Consider the following 17,639-nt stretch of genomic DNA (forward strand, 5'->3'; position numbering starts at 1 on the left):
TTTTTCTGCTGCATATGTTGACTGAATTATGAACAAAATGGCTGATATTAAAATCTTCCACCTAATGAGACATTATTTCCTTCAATAATTCAGCCAGGTCTCTTTCCTAATGACTGAATTTCCAAAATCTGATAATTAGTTCCAGTAAGGAGTTCTGCCAACAAAAGTCCATCTAGTCAAGGCTATGTTTTTTCCAGTGGTCATGTATGGATGTAAGAGTTGGACTGTGAAGAAAGCTGATGCTTTTGAACTGTGGTGTTAGAGAGGGCTCTTGAGAGTCCCTTGGACTGCAAGGAGATCCAACCAGTCCATTCTAAAGGAGATCAGTCCTGGGTGTTCATTGGAAGGACTGATGCTGAAGCTGAAACTCCAGTACTTTGGCCACCTCATACGAAGAGTTGACTCATTGGAAAAGACCCTGATGCTGGGAGGGATTGGGGGCAGGAGGAGAAGGGGACGACAGAGGATGAGATGGCTGGATGGCATCACCGACTCAATGGACATGAGTTTGGATAAACTCCGGGAGTTGGTGATGGACAGGGAGGCCTGGCGTGCTGCAATTCATGGGGTCACAAAGAGTTGGGCACGACTGAGTGACTGAACTGAATTGAACTGAACTGAAGGAGTTCTGATATCAAAGGAAGCAGTGTCTGGTGAAGAATATTTTTATTTTCTTCCTTCTGATAATACTGTGATTAATCTTGTTTGAAAATGCCTGTATTTATTTCTTATTTGAATATGCAGTCAATATCAAGTGCTTATCTTCCTTTAGAAAATTGCATCGGTCATCCCAGATAGTACAGAATACACTTGAAAAAAATTATGACTTTTACGGTTTTGAGTATTATTCTTTACATCAGCTCCTGTAGGCTTCATGTGCCTCACAATTTAGTTTCTTTTATTAAAGCAATATAATTTTGGGAAAATGAGATGAAAAAGCAACATTTTCTTGGTTTTGAAATCTTATGGTTATTTGCTTTGAAGTTGAACTGAAAGACTTAGCTAGGTTCCTTTTTGGAACACACAAACAAATTCAACCTCTGGCTTTATGCAGAAATTTCAAACATTTTTATTTGTGCTTTTCTTTTCATGTAACACAAAGCCCCTCCCTTGTTTCATCATGCTTAGCATCTGATTTTCAGAGCAATATCTAAGGCTTGTTTGGCAATTTGAACAAAGCATATTGCAAGGTAAGAGGTAGGAAAGAGTAGAAAAGAGAGATGAGACACACTGAATTGATAAAGATCGAGCAAATCTTTCTTTAATGCACTTGGCTTGTTTTTCAACTCTTTCCATCTCTTTAGTAGCAATTTGGAGATAAGTCCTGCTCACAAATAATTGTATCGAGGTCTTAAAAGAACAATGTGTTTCATGCCTGTCTTACTAGAAATACCTGTATTTTGTGTTTAACAAGCCAATAGGCACAGTGAGGAAGATTTAGTCTACTAGAGGTTTGAGTGTATTCTTGACACTGTCATACATTTGTGCAAGCTGGGCTAGATGATCTCCAAGTTTCCTGCCTGCTTTAAGATTGTGTAACTTGAAGTCTTTTTATTCCTAAACCTATGATCTGTGACCGTAAAGTCAATCTATCTCTATTTACCTGCCTATATATCTATCATATGGAGAAGGCAATGGCACCCCACTCCAGTACTCTTGCCTGGAAAATCCCATGGACGGAGGAGCCTGGTGGGCTGCAGTCCATGGGGTCGCTAAGAGACGGACACGACTGAGCAACTTCACTTTCACTTTTCACTTTCATGCATTGGAGAAGGAAATGGCAACCCACTCCAGTGTTCTTGCCTGGAGAATCCCAGGGACGGGGGAGCCTGGTAGGCTACTGTCTCTGGGGTCACACAGAGTTGGACACAACTGAAGTGACTTAGCATAGCATAGCATAGCATAGCATATCTATCATAAACTCAACAATAGTTTCCCTAACCCCAAAGCTGTTTTATCCTAATTCCTGAATGCTTGGTCACTCAGTCATGTCTGACTCTTTGAGACCCCATGGACTATAGCACACCAGGCTCCTCTGTCCATAGGATTTCCCAGGAAAGAATACTGGAGTGGGTTGCTATTTCCTTCTCTAGGGGCTCTTCCCAACCCACGGATCAAACCTGCAGCTCCTGTGCCTCCTGCATTGGCAAGAGTGGTAAAGAATTCTTTACCACTGAGCCACCTGGGAAGCCCCATCCTAATTCCTAGAGTTCGTGAACATGTTGCCTTACAGCAGAAGGGACTTTGCATTTGTAGTTAGCTATGGATATTGAGATGGAAATATTATTCTGGATTATTGGATGGGACCAATGTAATCACAAGGGTCCTTGTAAGAAAGAGGCATGAAGGTCAGAATCAGAGAAGAGGTGTGACCATGGAAACAGAGGTTGTTACAGTATACGGTTGACCCTTGAACAAGAATGGAGGTTAGGGACACTGACCTTCCACACAGTCAAAAATCCTGTATAATTCAGTCAACCTTCACTGTCTTGGGTTTCTTCACACTAGCAGTTTGGCGTTTGAGGATTCAACCATCCTTGGATCAGATCGTGTAATACTGTAGTGTTTATTATTGAAAAAAACCTGTGTATAAGTGAACTTGCACAGTTCAAAGCTGTGTTGTTCAAAGGTCAGCTGTACTTTGAAGATGGCAGAAGGAATGGAGACCCAAGGAATGCAGGTGACCTTTAGAAGCTGGGGAAAATGAGGCAATAGATTCCCCCCTGGAGCTTCTAAAGGGGAGGTGGTCCTGCCAAGACCTTGATTTCTTCCCAGTGGAACTTATTTGAGACTTCTGACCTCCAGAATTGGAGATAATTAATTTAGATATAATACATTTCTGTTGTTTTAGGCCACTACATTTGTGGTAATTTGATACAACAGCCCTAAAACATTATTAAACTTTAGGATTCATTTCAGTTCAGTCGCTCAGTCATGTCCAACAGAACTGAACTGAACTGAACTGTCCAACTGAACTGAAGTGAACTGCCCAACTCTTTGCGGCCCCATGGACTGGAGCACACCAGGCTTCTGCCTCCCTGTTCATCACCAACTCCTGGAGTTTGCTGAAACTCATGTCCATTAAGTTGGTGATGCCATCCAACCATCTCATCCTCTGTCATCCCCTTCTCCTCTTGCCCTCAATCTTTCCCAGCATCAGGGTCTTATCCAATGAGTCAGTTCTTTGCATCAGGTGGCCAAAGTATTGGAGTTTCAGCTTCAGCATCAGTCTTTCCAGTGAATATATTCAGGACTGATTTCCTTTATGACTGGTGACTTATGAAACTTTGTTGTTGTTGTTGTGAAGTTGCTCAGTCGTGTCCAACTCTTTGCAATCCCATGGACTGTAGCCTGCCAGGCTCCTCCGTCCATGGGATTTTCCAGGCAAGAATACTGGAGTGAGTTGCTATTTCCTTCTCCAGAGGATTAATAAATCCTATATCTGTCCCTCTAACTTCTTTTTACTCAATGAGATGGGGTAGAAATGGAGTCAAAATCAGGATGTGACCTATAGGATCATATAAAGATTTGAGTTCTGTGGTTTACTCAGATCAAATACTGGCTCCATCTCTTGCTACTTGTCTGACTTTAGGCTTGTCACCTACTTTGTTTCCTCATCTGCAAAGCTAAGATAATGATAGCACCTACTTTCCTTATAGAATTAAAGGACTCAGTGCTCATAAGATACATGTATCAGCTTTCTGTGCCAACTTCCAAGCTTCCCATCAATGCTCTCCAGCAGTTTCTTCCCCTAAATACAGTGTTTAGAATCTCTAGAAGAGGATATTTAGGTGAGGTTGGGACCATGAGATTCATAAGAGTCAGAGTGATGTAAGAGTTAAACCTGGAAGCCTAAAGAAGAGGCAGGGATGAGGGATTTGCCTGAGGCTGGTTCCAGTTTTCTCAACCTCTGAGTTTTCACTGGCTTTGAAATAGACTCTCAGTTGATTCTGGGACTTCAACAAAGACTGAGGTCACCTCTTCTTAACAATGGCATTTATAAAAGCATCAAGCTGAGATGAGATGCAAGTATTTCAATCTCCAGAGTAGACTTTTATCATATCCCAACCCACTAAAGAGGACTGACTACATTTAGCTGATTATTCAGGCAGTTTCTTTGATGTAAAAAATCCAGAAAGATTTTAATGTTTTATTGTTTGATTTTGTATTCATAATGTGTATGTCTTTGGGAGAATGGAATAAAAAGTGCACCTTTCCCTTTAGGAAAGCACCAGAGTTTTTATAAAATAAAAAGATGAAAGGCACTATGAAAATGGTCAGGGCAGGACCAAGCACTTATTATTCTGATGCTATTGTTAAACACTTTAGTCCAGTTTCTTCTGGTTTTGTCACGTGAATCTTTCATAGGATTAGAGGGACAATGTGGTTTTTCAGTATCTCCATTTGTAAGATGTTTCTGATTCATTTGCTGCCTGGTTTTTCACTATGGGTAAGTGCATCATTTTGGGATGGGATGCTCCTGAAATGATGATTTTTGGAATTCACATCAATATTGTGTTACCTGAAGAAATGAGCAGAATTGCAAATGCCAATAAATCGTGTTTGTGACAATTTATATAGAAACCAAGTACTCATGTCAGAAGAGAGATGCTTTGGTTTGATAGAAAGGTGGCTTCCATGAGATCCTAGTTCCTCTTCTCCAAGCTGTGTGACTTTGGGGGATAATAATGGCTGGTGTGCCTGTAAAGTTTTATAATTTACAGTGTCTTCAGGTGTCTTTGGGCTTCCCTGATAGCTCAGTTGGTAAAGAATCCACCTGAAATGCAGGAGACCCCAGTTTGATTCCTGGGTTGGAAAGATTTGTTGGAGAAGGGATAGGCTACCCACTCCGGTATTCTTGGGCTTCCCTTGTGGCTCAGCTGGTAAAGAATCCTCTTGCAATGCGGGAGACCTGGGTTTGATCCTTGGGTTGGGAAGATACCCTGGAGAAGGGAAAGGCTACCCACTCCAGTATTCTGGCCTGGAGAATTCCATGAACTCTATAGTCCATGGGGTTGCAAAGAGTCAGACATGACTGAGCAATTTTCACTTTCGCTTTCTTTCAGATGTCTTTTACCTATGACCCTAGGACTCCCTCATGGGCTAGATTATAGCTGTACCTATATGAGAGAAGAGAAAAAGTAATCCCAGGAAAGTAAACTGATTTCCCCAAGTTCGTGCAGGTACTAAGTGCCAAAGCAAAATGGCTCCAGATGGATTTTCTTTCCCCTGCAACATGTTGCTTCCTAAAAAAAGTTTGATTCAAATAATTAAAGTGTGAGTCTCAATTTCTTACCATGTAAAGTGTGCATATGGACTAGATAGTGCTAAGCCACTTTCAGTTGTGTCTGACTCTTTGCAACCACATGGATTATAGCCCACCAGTCTCCTCTGTCCATGGAATTCTCTAGGGAAGAATATTGGAGTGGGTTGCCATTTACTTCTCCAAAAGTGAAAGTCACTCAGTCGTGTCCAGCTCTTTGCAACACCATGGACTATAGAGTCGATGGAATTCTCCAGGCCAGAATACTGGAGTGGGTAGCCTTTCCCTTCTCTAGGGGATCTTCCCAATCCAGGGATCAAACCCAAGTCTCCCGCATTGCAGGCAGATTCTTTACCAGCTGAGCCACAAGAGAAGCCATGGACTAAATATGACATCACAAACTCAGACCTAAAGGGGCAATGCAGGCAATGTTAATGACAGATATTGTCTAGATATAAAGGAAATAGTATTAAATGTGACAGCAAGAGCCATGTGTCATCTAAAGCAAGGAGTTGCTGTCAAGCTGTTTTTGCAGAGGAAGGCAGCAAAACCAGTGTTGTCAAGTTTTCTGCTGTTTCAAGAGAAGACAAAAATCTAAATTTTCAAGTGAAATATCCCTGTTAGATTAATGCTAAATTGACAGAATTATGACCCCCCCCTCCAAGGTCAAGGGGTAGAAGGGGGCACCTTCATTTCTATTAACTCTGATGTGCTGGAAAATCAGTATTGTTTCAGTTTAACTTTCTGGAAAAATTTATCTCTTTGGTCTGGAGGATTCATTAGGTTCATTGACTTTTCAATTAATGTCTAGGCCAACTCAGTAATTGATTTGGACAAATAGATAACTTTTAAACCATGAAGGGAAATGAAATATAATGAATGAAATAAAATAAAATCCATTTATTTCTGTGATGTTGGAGCATTGTGAAAACAGAATACACTGTACCGAAATCTTTGTGTGAAGAGATTATGCTCATGTGTTTCTTTGATGCCACCGTGAGGGCAGCTGAACTTAAAAAAGGAGGGATTTTTATGACATCTTATATGTATTCTCTATTGTTTTCCACTCTTAGAATTGATGGCACATCCAAGCAAATTTAAGTAGTAATTTAACTCATTAAAGATATTTATTTTATGATCATCATGTAATTAGTTAAACTTTGCCATTCAAACTTAGGAGGTTGATGACTTGTGTGAATTTGGACTTGCTGATAATAATGATAGTGGTGATAGTACTATTGCTGTTGTGTGTCCAAAACATTTTGTAATAATGATATTAATAATAAAGAAATAACATTTATTGTTTATTATGTATCAGGATTCATGTTAAGGATTTTTCTATTCATTTAATCATTTAATCTTCACAATTTCCCATGAAGTAAGCATTGATGTCTATTTTACAAATAAAAATTCTGAGACTCAAAGAGATTAACTGGTACAAGATTATTCTGTTACTAAGAGATAGATTCAAACCAAGTCTTAATTCAGTGTATGCAGAAGAGGTCAGGAGGTATTTCCTGAGCATCTATGTACCAGGTCATATTCTGGGTTCTTGTGTACAAAGTGAATTTCTGTTTCATTTGTGTGTGTGTGTGTGTGTGTGTGTGTGTGTGACTGAGTCATATCCAACTCTTTGTGACCCCTCTGTCCATGCCAGACTCCTCTGTCCATGGGGTTCTCTAAGCAAGAATACTGAAGTGGGTTACCAATTCCTTCTCCAGAGGATCGTTCCAGATCAGGGATCAAACCCATGTCTCCTTCATTGGCAGGCAGATTCTTTACCACTGAGCCACCAGGAAAGCCCTTGCTTTATTTAGGTTATGTTTTATTTGTTGAGATGAGAAGCCAATAAACATACACAGTAATGTCCAGCAGCAGTAAGTATTCTATATTTTATAACCTGTGTCTTACAAAGGAACATGAGAAGGTACTCATGGTGTTTGTGATCAAAGTGTGGGAGGGGGTATAGCATAGAAAATCACCATTTACCCTCAGAACTGAATAGGGAATATGGTCAGAGTGGAGTCAGATTCAGAAACTAAGAGAAGAGAGGAGGACGGTGTGGATAAAGTGGGTTTTCACATCACAGTAGTTAAGTGAAATAATTCAAAAGGCACTTTGAAACAAGGCAGGCAGGAACTTATTTATTTATTTAAGTTTAATATTAAGAAGCATCTCAGAATACGCATACAGCCACAGGGGTTTACCGAGTGGCACGAAGAGGGAGAGAGAGAGAGAGAATTCCTGCCCTTTACTAAGTAAGGCCCACATCCCTGCTTCCAAAGGCAAGTGTCTTGTATTTAAAATTGATTCCTGCAGCCAACGGCTTGGCCCAACGCCTAATAATCAGGAAATCTGGGTCCAGTCCCAGCTAGCCTTCTGACATGCTGCATGGCTCTGAGCTAATCACTTCACCTCTTTGCCTTCAGACAGAGAAAAGGTCTCTGCACCTTGTCCTTGTTAAAGGAATCTTTTTAGACTGAAATTAAAAAAGTTAAAAATGCCCCTCCTGGGATGTTACTATTAAATGTGGGAGCATAATTTGGTAAAGAGACAAACCTCTTTAAATCATCAGTGTTATCTCACGGGCCTTGAATTAGTTCTACAGTGGTCTGTTTTGGCAATAACTTAATCCGGGGGCAGGGGTAACAAAGCAACAGCGTTGTTCAGGGGTTCTGCTTGGCTGGGTGGAAACACATGGACTTTTAAGTGTATACATCTGGGCTCCAATTTTCTAATTTTGCTATAACTTTAACTCCATCATCCTGTTGAGAACACTTGTTCTTTCTGAACCTAGGTTTCTAGATCTATAAATAAATATACTAACATCATGTAAATTATTGGGAAGATTAAGTAAATGTAAAGTTATTAGCATTACGTCTGCCATAGCAGGAGACGTGGGTTAGAGCCCTGAGTCAGGAAGTTCTCCTGAAGGAGGGCATGGCAACCCCTCCAGTGTTCTTGCCTGGAGAATCCCCATGGATAGTGGAGCCTGGAGGGTTACAGTCCATGGGGTTGCAGAGTTGGACAGAACTGAGCACGCATGCACACACACACTGCCATCAGCCTTTTAAAATGTCAGTCTTTATTATATTTTTTAGTTTTGTTTAAGAATTGAATTCCTGGAATTGTCTAGGGACCTCAATTTCAGGAGATCTTGTCAAACCAGGGCCACCTGGACAGGCAAAGGGTCAAGTGGAAATAACCCACCACATCTGCCCAAGCCTGCGGAGGTGAGTCTACACCAAGCTGACCCTCTATCGGGGAGCAGTGGGGACTAATTCTTGGCCCGAGGCAGTGGGAGTTACAGTGGATGTGGGGCTCTAGAAGTATTCCTAGATGCCTGCTGCTACTGCTAAGTCACTTCAGTCGTGTCCGACTCTGTGCGACCCCATAGACGGCAGCCCACCAGGCTCCCCCGTCCCTGGGACTCTCCAGGCAAGAACACTGGAGTGGGTTGCCATTTCCTTCTCCAATGCATGAAAGTGAAAAGTGAAAGTGAAGTCGCTCAGTCGTGTCCTAGATGCCTAGATGACTACAATACTTACTGTCTGACAGTGGTGATTGCCAGACAAGGTGCAGCTTGAAGATATATGTTGGCTATGTAGAAACCCTTCAGTCTCATTCACAGCAAGTTCCCTCCCTTGACAACACATCTATCTTTGCTGTGGGTTGTGGTGAGGCTTTGGGGCACCCTGAAGATTCATCTTTTTTTAATTAATGGAAAGGAGGCAACAGCTTGCCTTTATTATCACCTAGATTTGACTCTCTCAGAACAAGCAGGCTGCAGATCCCAGTGGCTTCTTAGCGCTTTCTCAAGACGCCTCCATCCTTCATTACGCTATTCCCATGGTAACCTGAGGAAGGGAGAAGAGGGACAGCTAACCACCGAAAGGCTATTTTTAGATTTCTGGCCAGATGCTTTGACAAATCTGTTGAGGGAAAGAAAATGAAGCAAGTGTAGAAGAGGATTATTTTCCCCCAAGACAATGTCATTTACAATTCATATGATAAAACTGGAAACAACCTTGAGAAATCATTCAACCTGTTTCTACTTATAGAAAGATCTACTTTCAAATCATATAAAAAACTGTTCAATAAGATCATTTTTATTTACTTAATTACTTACACTTTATTTCCTACCTTGAATTTATCCCAGATTCAGTCTGAGTTCCCAGACCAAGGGAGTTGGGAATGAGAATGAAAATGATGGTTCACGGTGTGGATCACACAACCCTGAGAGCGTCTTTCCTTTAGACTACACTAATAATGAGACTGTTGTTGGGCCTCCCTGGTAGCTCAGCAGTAAAGAATCTGCCAGCCAATGCAGGAGACATAAGTTTGATCCTTGGGTTGGAAAGATCCCCTGGAGAAGGAAATGGCAACCTGCTCTAGTATTCTTGTCTGGGAAATCCCATGGAGGAGCCTGGTGGGCTATAGTCCACAGGATTCCAAAGAGACAGACAAGACTTAGCGACTAAACAACTTACAGCAAAAATGGCACTTGCTAGGTTTGTGCAAATATCTGCACTGGATCTGCTTCACTTATTTTTAAATATGTAAACCCCTCCCATACTACTTAAAAACCTTCAGGAATTTCTCATTGCTTTTAGGTTAAAGGCCATAGATCTTTAAAGTGTCTGTAAAATACGCATGCTATTGATCCTATATACATGTCCAGAATCATTCAAATTCTCCTTCTTTGTGTTTCACCTAAGACTTTCTTTCAGAATCTCAAACATGCCTTCTTCCTCCATGTCGGCCTCTGTACACTTGTCTATATTTTTCTTCATGCTCTCTACCTAGTTAATTTCTGTAACTTCTTATCCTTTTAATCGGAGCTCAAATACCAGAAAATGCTTTCTTAACCTCTAAACAAAAAAGACCCCTCTGCCATAGCCTCTTCTAACAACTTGTGCATTTCCTTTGCAGCACTTACCAGCTTATAATTCTATATTTATTTATGTAACATTTTAGGGTTTTTTTTTTTATTACTTTAAACTATGAGCTCCATGTCCTTAGGAAATTATATTGTTTGGTCACCAAAATATATCTGCTGCTGCTAAGTCGCTTTAGTCATGTCCGACTCTGTGCGACCCCACAGACGGCAGCACACCAGGCTCCCCCGTCCCTGGGATTCTCCAGGCAAGAACACTGGAGTGGGTTGCCATTGCCTTCTCCAATGCATGAAAGTGAAAAGTGAAAGTGAAGTCGCTCAGTTGTGCCTGACTCTTAGCGACCTCATGGACTGCAGCCTACTAGGCTCCTCTGTCCATGGGATTTTCCAGGCAAGAGTACTGGAGTGGGGTGCCATTGCCTTCTCCATTATATATCTAGTGCCTAGTATATATTTGGCAACTTATTCTAATGACTGTGTAAATGACTAGAAGTTATTTTAAAGGGACATAAACCTAGGTTTTCTGTCAAGTCAAACTGTCTATGTGACTTACCAGGGCTCCTCAAAATAGAATGTGCACCCAGATTTCCCAGAAAACTTGTTAAACAGCAGATTCTGATTCAGTAGATCTGGGCTGCAGCTCACGATTCTGCATTTCCAACTGGTGTCTAACTAGTTCTAGAACTTGGTTGCACACTGAAATTGCCATGTGCTGTGTGCTCAGTAGCTTCAGTCGTGTCTGACTCTTTGTGACCCTATGGACTGAAGCCCTCCAAGCTCCTCTGTCCATGGGATTCTCCTGGCAGGACTAATGGAGTGGGTTGCCATTCCCTTCTCCAGGAGATCTTCCTGAGTCAGGGATCAAACCCACGTCTCCTGTGTCTTCTGCATTGCGGTGGATTCTTTACTGCTGAGCCACTGGGGAAGCCAGAAATTGCCATAGGAATTTTTTAAAAAAACTTCAATTTTGAAGTCCCACCCTGTGATACTGATTTAACTGGTATGTGCTTGGCCTGGGCTTTAGGGATTTTTAAATGCTTCCTAGGTTGTTCTAATATCAAATACTGTTGTAGAATCATTGATTTCAGGCAACAAAGCCAATTCTCAACAATAGCTGTATAGGAATATTTTTGTTACCCTTTGCATTAGACAGCATTTAACATGGCCACCAAATAAGGATTCATAGTGTTACTGTTTCTTAAATGTATATGTCTTAGAGACACATAGGAAAGTGGTACCAAGCATTTGTTTCCTGGCAGAGAGAATCCTATGTGAGTCAGTTGTGGTGGTAGCAGAACGGTCCAATCTTAAACTTTCCCGCTTCTTCACGTAGGGGAGCTGTATTGCTTATCAAATATTTAAAACAATAAGTATACTATTGAAAAAAGTGAAGCATTTTGGTAGAAACAAATGCAGTTATAAGTCTTTGCAGCCAGAGGAACAATGCGTAATTACCCAGATAATATCATTAAGAAGAAGAGAACCTTAGTGCTCTTCCAAAAGCTGCAACATTTACCATGAGTTCAGTGATTCCCAGCATGTCCATAAGTGTATGAAGAGAATCCAGAGGCTCTTGGGCACTTGGTTACCCTCTGTGAAGATCAATGCTCCTTAATCTAAAGCATAGTAAAAATCCTCCTTTTTGTATTATTAATTTCACTAATGTTTTCCACTGATTTATTTTTTGCTTGTGGTTTTAATCTTAAAAGTTCCACAATGTGGATTGTAATATTTTTGCAGTTATAACTTAACACAGTACTTTATTTTAAGCCCTGCAGTAGTTGTTTTCTTATTTTCTCTTACTTAATCTACTCATCAAATATGTTTGGTATCTACTGCTATGATCACATTCTACAGATGAGGAAACTGAGCTAAATGGCTCAGTAACTTCTCAGAGACACATATGGCCAGAGACATTGTCCAGGAACATATGATATAACTCCTCGGGACTCTCTCCTTTCCAGTGTTAATAAATTTCCGGTCTATAAGCCAAATTCCGCCTTCAGTGATATTGGTCCAAGGGTCTCCATATATTTTTTTAATGAGGTGCCACTATTTAGAAAGCAGAAAATTTCTTATAAAAATCCAGATGTCAGGTTTATATTTACAATAATCTTATCTGACAACACTAAGTGACATGACTGAAATCCTGAAATTGCTTGAAGCTGAGTTCTGTTTTTTCCTTTTCAAATGACACTCTTCCTGCCTCTCACTAGCACCTACCTCTTTTACTCCTGGCCTGCTCCAGTATTCATGACAGAGGCTTTGCCCCTCCAGAGCTCTGGTTTTCAACTCAGCCTCTAAATTCTGTTGAGGGAAGAAATGATTCTTATGTCTTTAGTGCATTTTACCATCAGGAAAAACAAAATGTCCTCTTTCTCAGTGAAGTGTAGACCATTGTATTGCCATCTTCATCACTTCATACCTTTTTAGGACTACCTGTGTGTTTGCATCTGGCTGAGTGGTTCAATTTCGTTGAATACAAAATGGTGGAGCTTAGTATCCTACCTTCTGCTTCTACTATTTAGCTGCTTGGAGTGGTTTCCAATCAAAGTTTTGATTTCACAGGAGTTTACAAGTTGTGTGGTTGTCTTTCAACAACTGTAGCCCCGTGGACACTCATGTATCCCTTGAACTCAGGATATGTAGTTGGGTTCTGTTCAGCCTCCTTCAAGTAAGACTATGCTAAAGAGGAAGAGGATGATGTTGTCCTGGTGATGTCAGGACCACCTAGCTGATATGTGGCTTGCAGTGTCAGCAGGGTTTCCCAGGATTGCAGTCACTGATTTCTAATGTAGCAGGAAACGCAGACAAAAAAGGATTCTCTTAGGAGTCTTCACCTTGGTTTTGAGAGTTGTTTGCCTCTGTTGCAATGTACTATTTCCTTTATTCCTTTCCTTGTCTGGCTTTTACCTGCTGCCCACCTTGGTCTTGGTTTCTATACACTCTCTCTGAGCCACTCAACATTTTTTCCTAGTGGTGGAGACCTTTCACTGCACATGGAAGCCTGTCACTCAGCAGAACTCATGCACACACACTTAAACCTCAGAACAGCCCTATGATATAGGGTCTTTTACTCTCAGGAAATTGTGGCTCAAAAAACCTTAAAATTGGGGCTGGTGCACTGGGACGACTCAGAGGGAGGGTATGGGGAGGGAGGAGGGAGGAGGGTTCAGGATGGGGAACACAGGTATACCTGTGGTGGATTCATTTCGATATTTGGCAAAACTAATACAATATTGTAAAGTTTAAAAATAAAATAAAATTAAAAAAAATTTGGTAAGTTGATTAGGAGAAGAATTTTCAAATGGTTAAATTTTAATGTTGACTATTCTGTCCCATGTTTTACTTTGGGTACAAGAGGCCACTATCATAATTGAATGATGTCTACAAAAGATGAGAAAAGTAATTTTACCATTCCTTATTTCATCACATGGCATGCCATGTGAGACATCATCAATTTTAAGGAGCACCATTATCTGATATACTACTAAGTAGAGAAAAAAATACTGCCAATTAAATTATGTCATCTAAATTATGTTGATTGTCATTTGTATTGCAATTATAAATGTTCTAAAATATAAAGACATGTCTTAGAATTGACAAATATGGTGCTTATTCAACTTGTACACATTTAACGTGTAAGTCATTGGCTGAAATGTTAATTGTCTTAAAATAATGAGAAGAAAGCAAATGCAAAATATTTACTCTATAATGTTTTCCTTCAGCAACCATCAACTGAGCTGGAATTTGACCGGGTAGTGATTTATACCACTTGCCTTCGTGTGGTACGGACGACCTTTGAAAGGTGTGAACTGGTTAGAAAGATCTTCCAGAACCATCGAGTCAAATTTGAAGAGAAAAACATTGCTTTGAATGGTGACTATGGAAAAGAGTTAGATGAACGATGCCGGCGGGTTTCTGAAGCTCCTTCCCTCCCTGTTGTGTTCATTGATGGCCATTATCTAGGGGTAAGTGTCTGCTAAGGAAAATCTTTTTTATTGAACCCAATCAGTGTTGATACCCTTTCACTTTTCACTTTCATGCATTGGAGAAGGAAATGGCAGCCTGGTGGGCTGCCGTCTCTGGGGTCGCACAGAGTCGGACACGACTGAAGCAACTTAGCAGCGGCGGCGGCAGCAGCAGCAGCAGCAGCAGTGCTGATAGAAATCTGTAAACTTATGACAAAGCAACTTGCATCATAGCTACCAGCATACTTCCTGATTTTCGGAGTTCAATCCAGCGGTTTTGAGGCACTTACTTCTATCCCAAATGATGTATCACTACAGTGTTCATCCCTACAGAGTCATAGTGAGACAAAATCAGCATGGAATTGTCTTTTTGAATAGAAATACATTTTAAAAATGGTTAGTCGACTTGAGTTTTGAATTGAGAAGCTTGACCTATGGGATAAAAACTTTTTTTAAGTGCAGGTAAGAAAAATGGAATATGAGATATGCATTTGTGAATTCTCCTATACTACATCATCAAACACTCAATTTCCTACTTAATGAAACTGAGATGACAGTCATGACATGAAATCAATAAGAAATAGGGCTGTAGCCAGAATTTTATCTGCTTGTTGTTTAAAATGATTCTTGATTGGAGGAATGCAGGAGTGTGAGACACAAATGCAGGCTTACAGTGAGCAGAGCAGAGAATTCCCAGAGCAGCAAAAAACACGACTCCTCCATTGCTCTCTGAATAACACCGTTAGCATAATAACCCCCATCCATCTATGAATGTGTGTCATCGGTAAGAAGCCCAAGAAGGGGGCGCTGGAGGGGACACTTTAGAGAGAGGGAGAGCAAATTGCTGAGGGATGCCAGTGGCTGGGAGGTAGGGCTGACAAGGTCACTGATCAGAGAACAAAAAAGTGAATTGCAATAATTAATTTACATGGCATTCTGTATTTTTCTTGATATTTCTGGTGCCTTGAGTGTAGTGAGAAATCAGTACATATTAATTTTTCAAATCTGGTCTTAACTTTCAGGTTTCAGGGAAAGTTAGAAAAAACCAGAGATTTTTCTTAGCAGGAAATGCTCCTATTTGTTATGGGGAGCTTGTATCTGATGTCCTGTCTAGAGCCGTGGCTGTTAGAGGGAGTCTGCCATCTTATGGCAAGATTAATGCAGAAAAGCCATGATTCACTAGCTATGACATCATGCATTCTTACTTTCAACCAGAGCTGGATACAGATTGATTCTGAACGAGAAGAATTTTGATTGAAGTATTGAGCCTGAGGTCCCAGAAACCCACGGCAATGGTACAGATAATAATGACAGATAAATACATAGATTTTAACCGGTGGATACAAACTTCCAGTTATAAGTACTAGGGATATAATATACAACATGGTTAATAAAATTAATGCTGCTATATGTTATATAGGAAAGCTGTTAAGAGAATAAGTCCTTAAGTTCTCATCGCAAGGAAAAGTATTTTTCCTTTTTCTTTTCTTTTTTATCTATATGAGGTGATGAATGTTCACTAGGCCTACTGTGATAACCATTTCTTGATGTATGTAAGTCAAATCATTATATTGTACACCTTAAACTTACACAGCACTGTATGTCAATTATACATCAATAAACTCAGTGGGCCTTGATATTGACAAAAAAAAAAAAAAGCACTATAGTATACTTTCAGCTTGCATGTGTTATCTCATCTAACCATCAGTCTACCTTTAGAAATGAACTCTTTGGAACACTGGTTAAAAGGCAAGATTGCCTTGGAGTCAGGCAGCATTGTTTCAAATTCACGCTCTGATACTTCTAATGCTGAGAAATGTATAAATCACTCTGTACCTGGTTTCCTCTTTTGTATGAGAATAATAGTAGAACTGTTCTTAGGTGAATGGTGAGGATTTTAGTATATATGTATGTATTATATTATTTTATTATTATGCACGTGTGTGTGTGCAGGGTCGCTTAGTCGTGTCCACGTCTCTGAGGCCCCATGGACTGTAGAGTGCCAGGTTCCTCTGTCCATGGAATTTTCCAGACAAAAATACTGAAGTGGGTTGCCATTTTCTACTCGAGAGGATCTTCCTGACCCTGAAATCGAAACATGTCTCTTGTGTCCTCTGCATTGGCAAGAGGGTTTTTTTTTTTTATCACTAGGGCCACCTGGGAAGCCCCATTATTATACAATTATATGTATCAGTTATATAATGATATAAAATATTAATCAGTTCATATGGTCGGAACAAAGTATGTTTTTAATAAGTAGTAGCAATTTTCATCCCTGTTTTGAAAAAGAGAATATTCTTTTGCTCCAAGTGACATAGCTGGGTGATTGGCAGGGCCAGGACTCCATGTTATGTCAGTCCGGTTCCCCAAACCCTTGTACTTTGGCACATCACCTTAAGGAAAGTAATTGTTATTAGTTTGTTTGCTGCTATATTCTTAGCACCTTGAACAGAGTTTGTCACAAAGCTCTCAAAAACATACATTAAATGGCTGTAGGAATGATGCTATATTGTCTCTTCATATTCTTTCCTTCTTTAAGATATTCTTCCACAAGGGAAAAAATCTGAAGAACATATCCATGCTGGGAAGAAAATCACTGGTAAAAGGTTGTGAGATTTGCTTTTTAAACTGGGAAAAAATTCTTCTGACAATGTAAGATATTTTTCACTGTGGTGTTTTAAGTTCTGTGAAACTGCACAGTTGAACTTAGTGGGTGATCACTAAGATCACTTAGTGGTCAATAAGCTTGGCCCACCCACTGCTCTGATTTTAACCATGCTCCTCTTCCTACTTCTCAGTCTATGCTGCCCAAGTGCCTCTCCTGTTGTTTGTCCTTCAGTTTCAGGGATAGAGGGAGAGCATGACAGACAAAGGAGGTTGAGTGCGGAGTTCTTTCTCAATGACTTTGTCTCTGTGATCACTTTATTACACACAAAGTAACCTAGAGGTAGAAGAATCACACACATGCTACTCTGTTGCTTCTGAAATTTGAAGCTGATTCCCCAAGTCTGAAGAGAGGTCAGACACAGAGATGTTTTACCCCCCTTTCTTTTTCTGATAAAAGAGGAATTACTTCTAGATTTATAATTCAAAATGGAGATAAACAGTCCAAAACCGCTTACATAACAAAATTCCCTCCTCCTGCAATAGCCACTTTATTTAGATTCCATGCACAATTGCAAATAGAGGACATTGTTGGGCTTGTAGAACCTTTTCCCTATTTGTGCATCTGAAATGGAAGGATGCCCTCTGCTGGGTTTTGGCATGTGGTGAAGCATTATTCTGGAAGAGGATGAGAAACTGATGTTGGTAGTTTCCTTAACATCTGTGATGTCTTAAACAGTTATATAGAACCATTTGATTTACTTAACATTTAAGTAAATGAGAAAAATCAAGATGTGTGAATCAGCTGCACAAATACAACTGCCTTTAAGGATGGAGAGAGAGAGAAACAGCCAGAGCCAGAGAATGAAGTAGACACAAACAGAGGAGTATGGAGACAAAGCGT

General features: G+C 40.3%; 1 protein-coding gene across 1 annotated transcript in view; it reads left to right on the top strand.

Moving 5' to 3' along the window:
• GRXCR1 (glutaredoxin and cysteine rich domain containing 1) overlaps window positions 1–17,639 on the top strand; it is a 143,868-nt gene that overhangs the window by 55,130 nt on the left and 71,099 nt on the right. Inside the window, exon 2 of the mRNA XM_055588442.1 lies at window positions 13,889–14,131. Coding sequence (XP_055444417.1) covers window positions 13,889–14,131 — 243 coding nt within the window. The remainder of the gene's footprint in view (window positions 1–13,888; window positions 14,132–17,639) is intronic.

The sequence above is a fragment of the Bubalus kerabau genome, chromosome 7, assembly GCF_029407905.1.
Source record: "Bubalus kerabau isolate K-KA32 ecotype Philippines breed swamp buffalo chromosome 7, PCC_UOA_SB_1v2, whole genome shotgun sequence".
Lineage (NCBI taxonomy): Eukaryota > Metazoa > Chordata > Mammalia > Artiodactyla > Bovidae > Bubalus > Bubalus kerabau.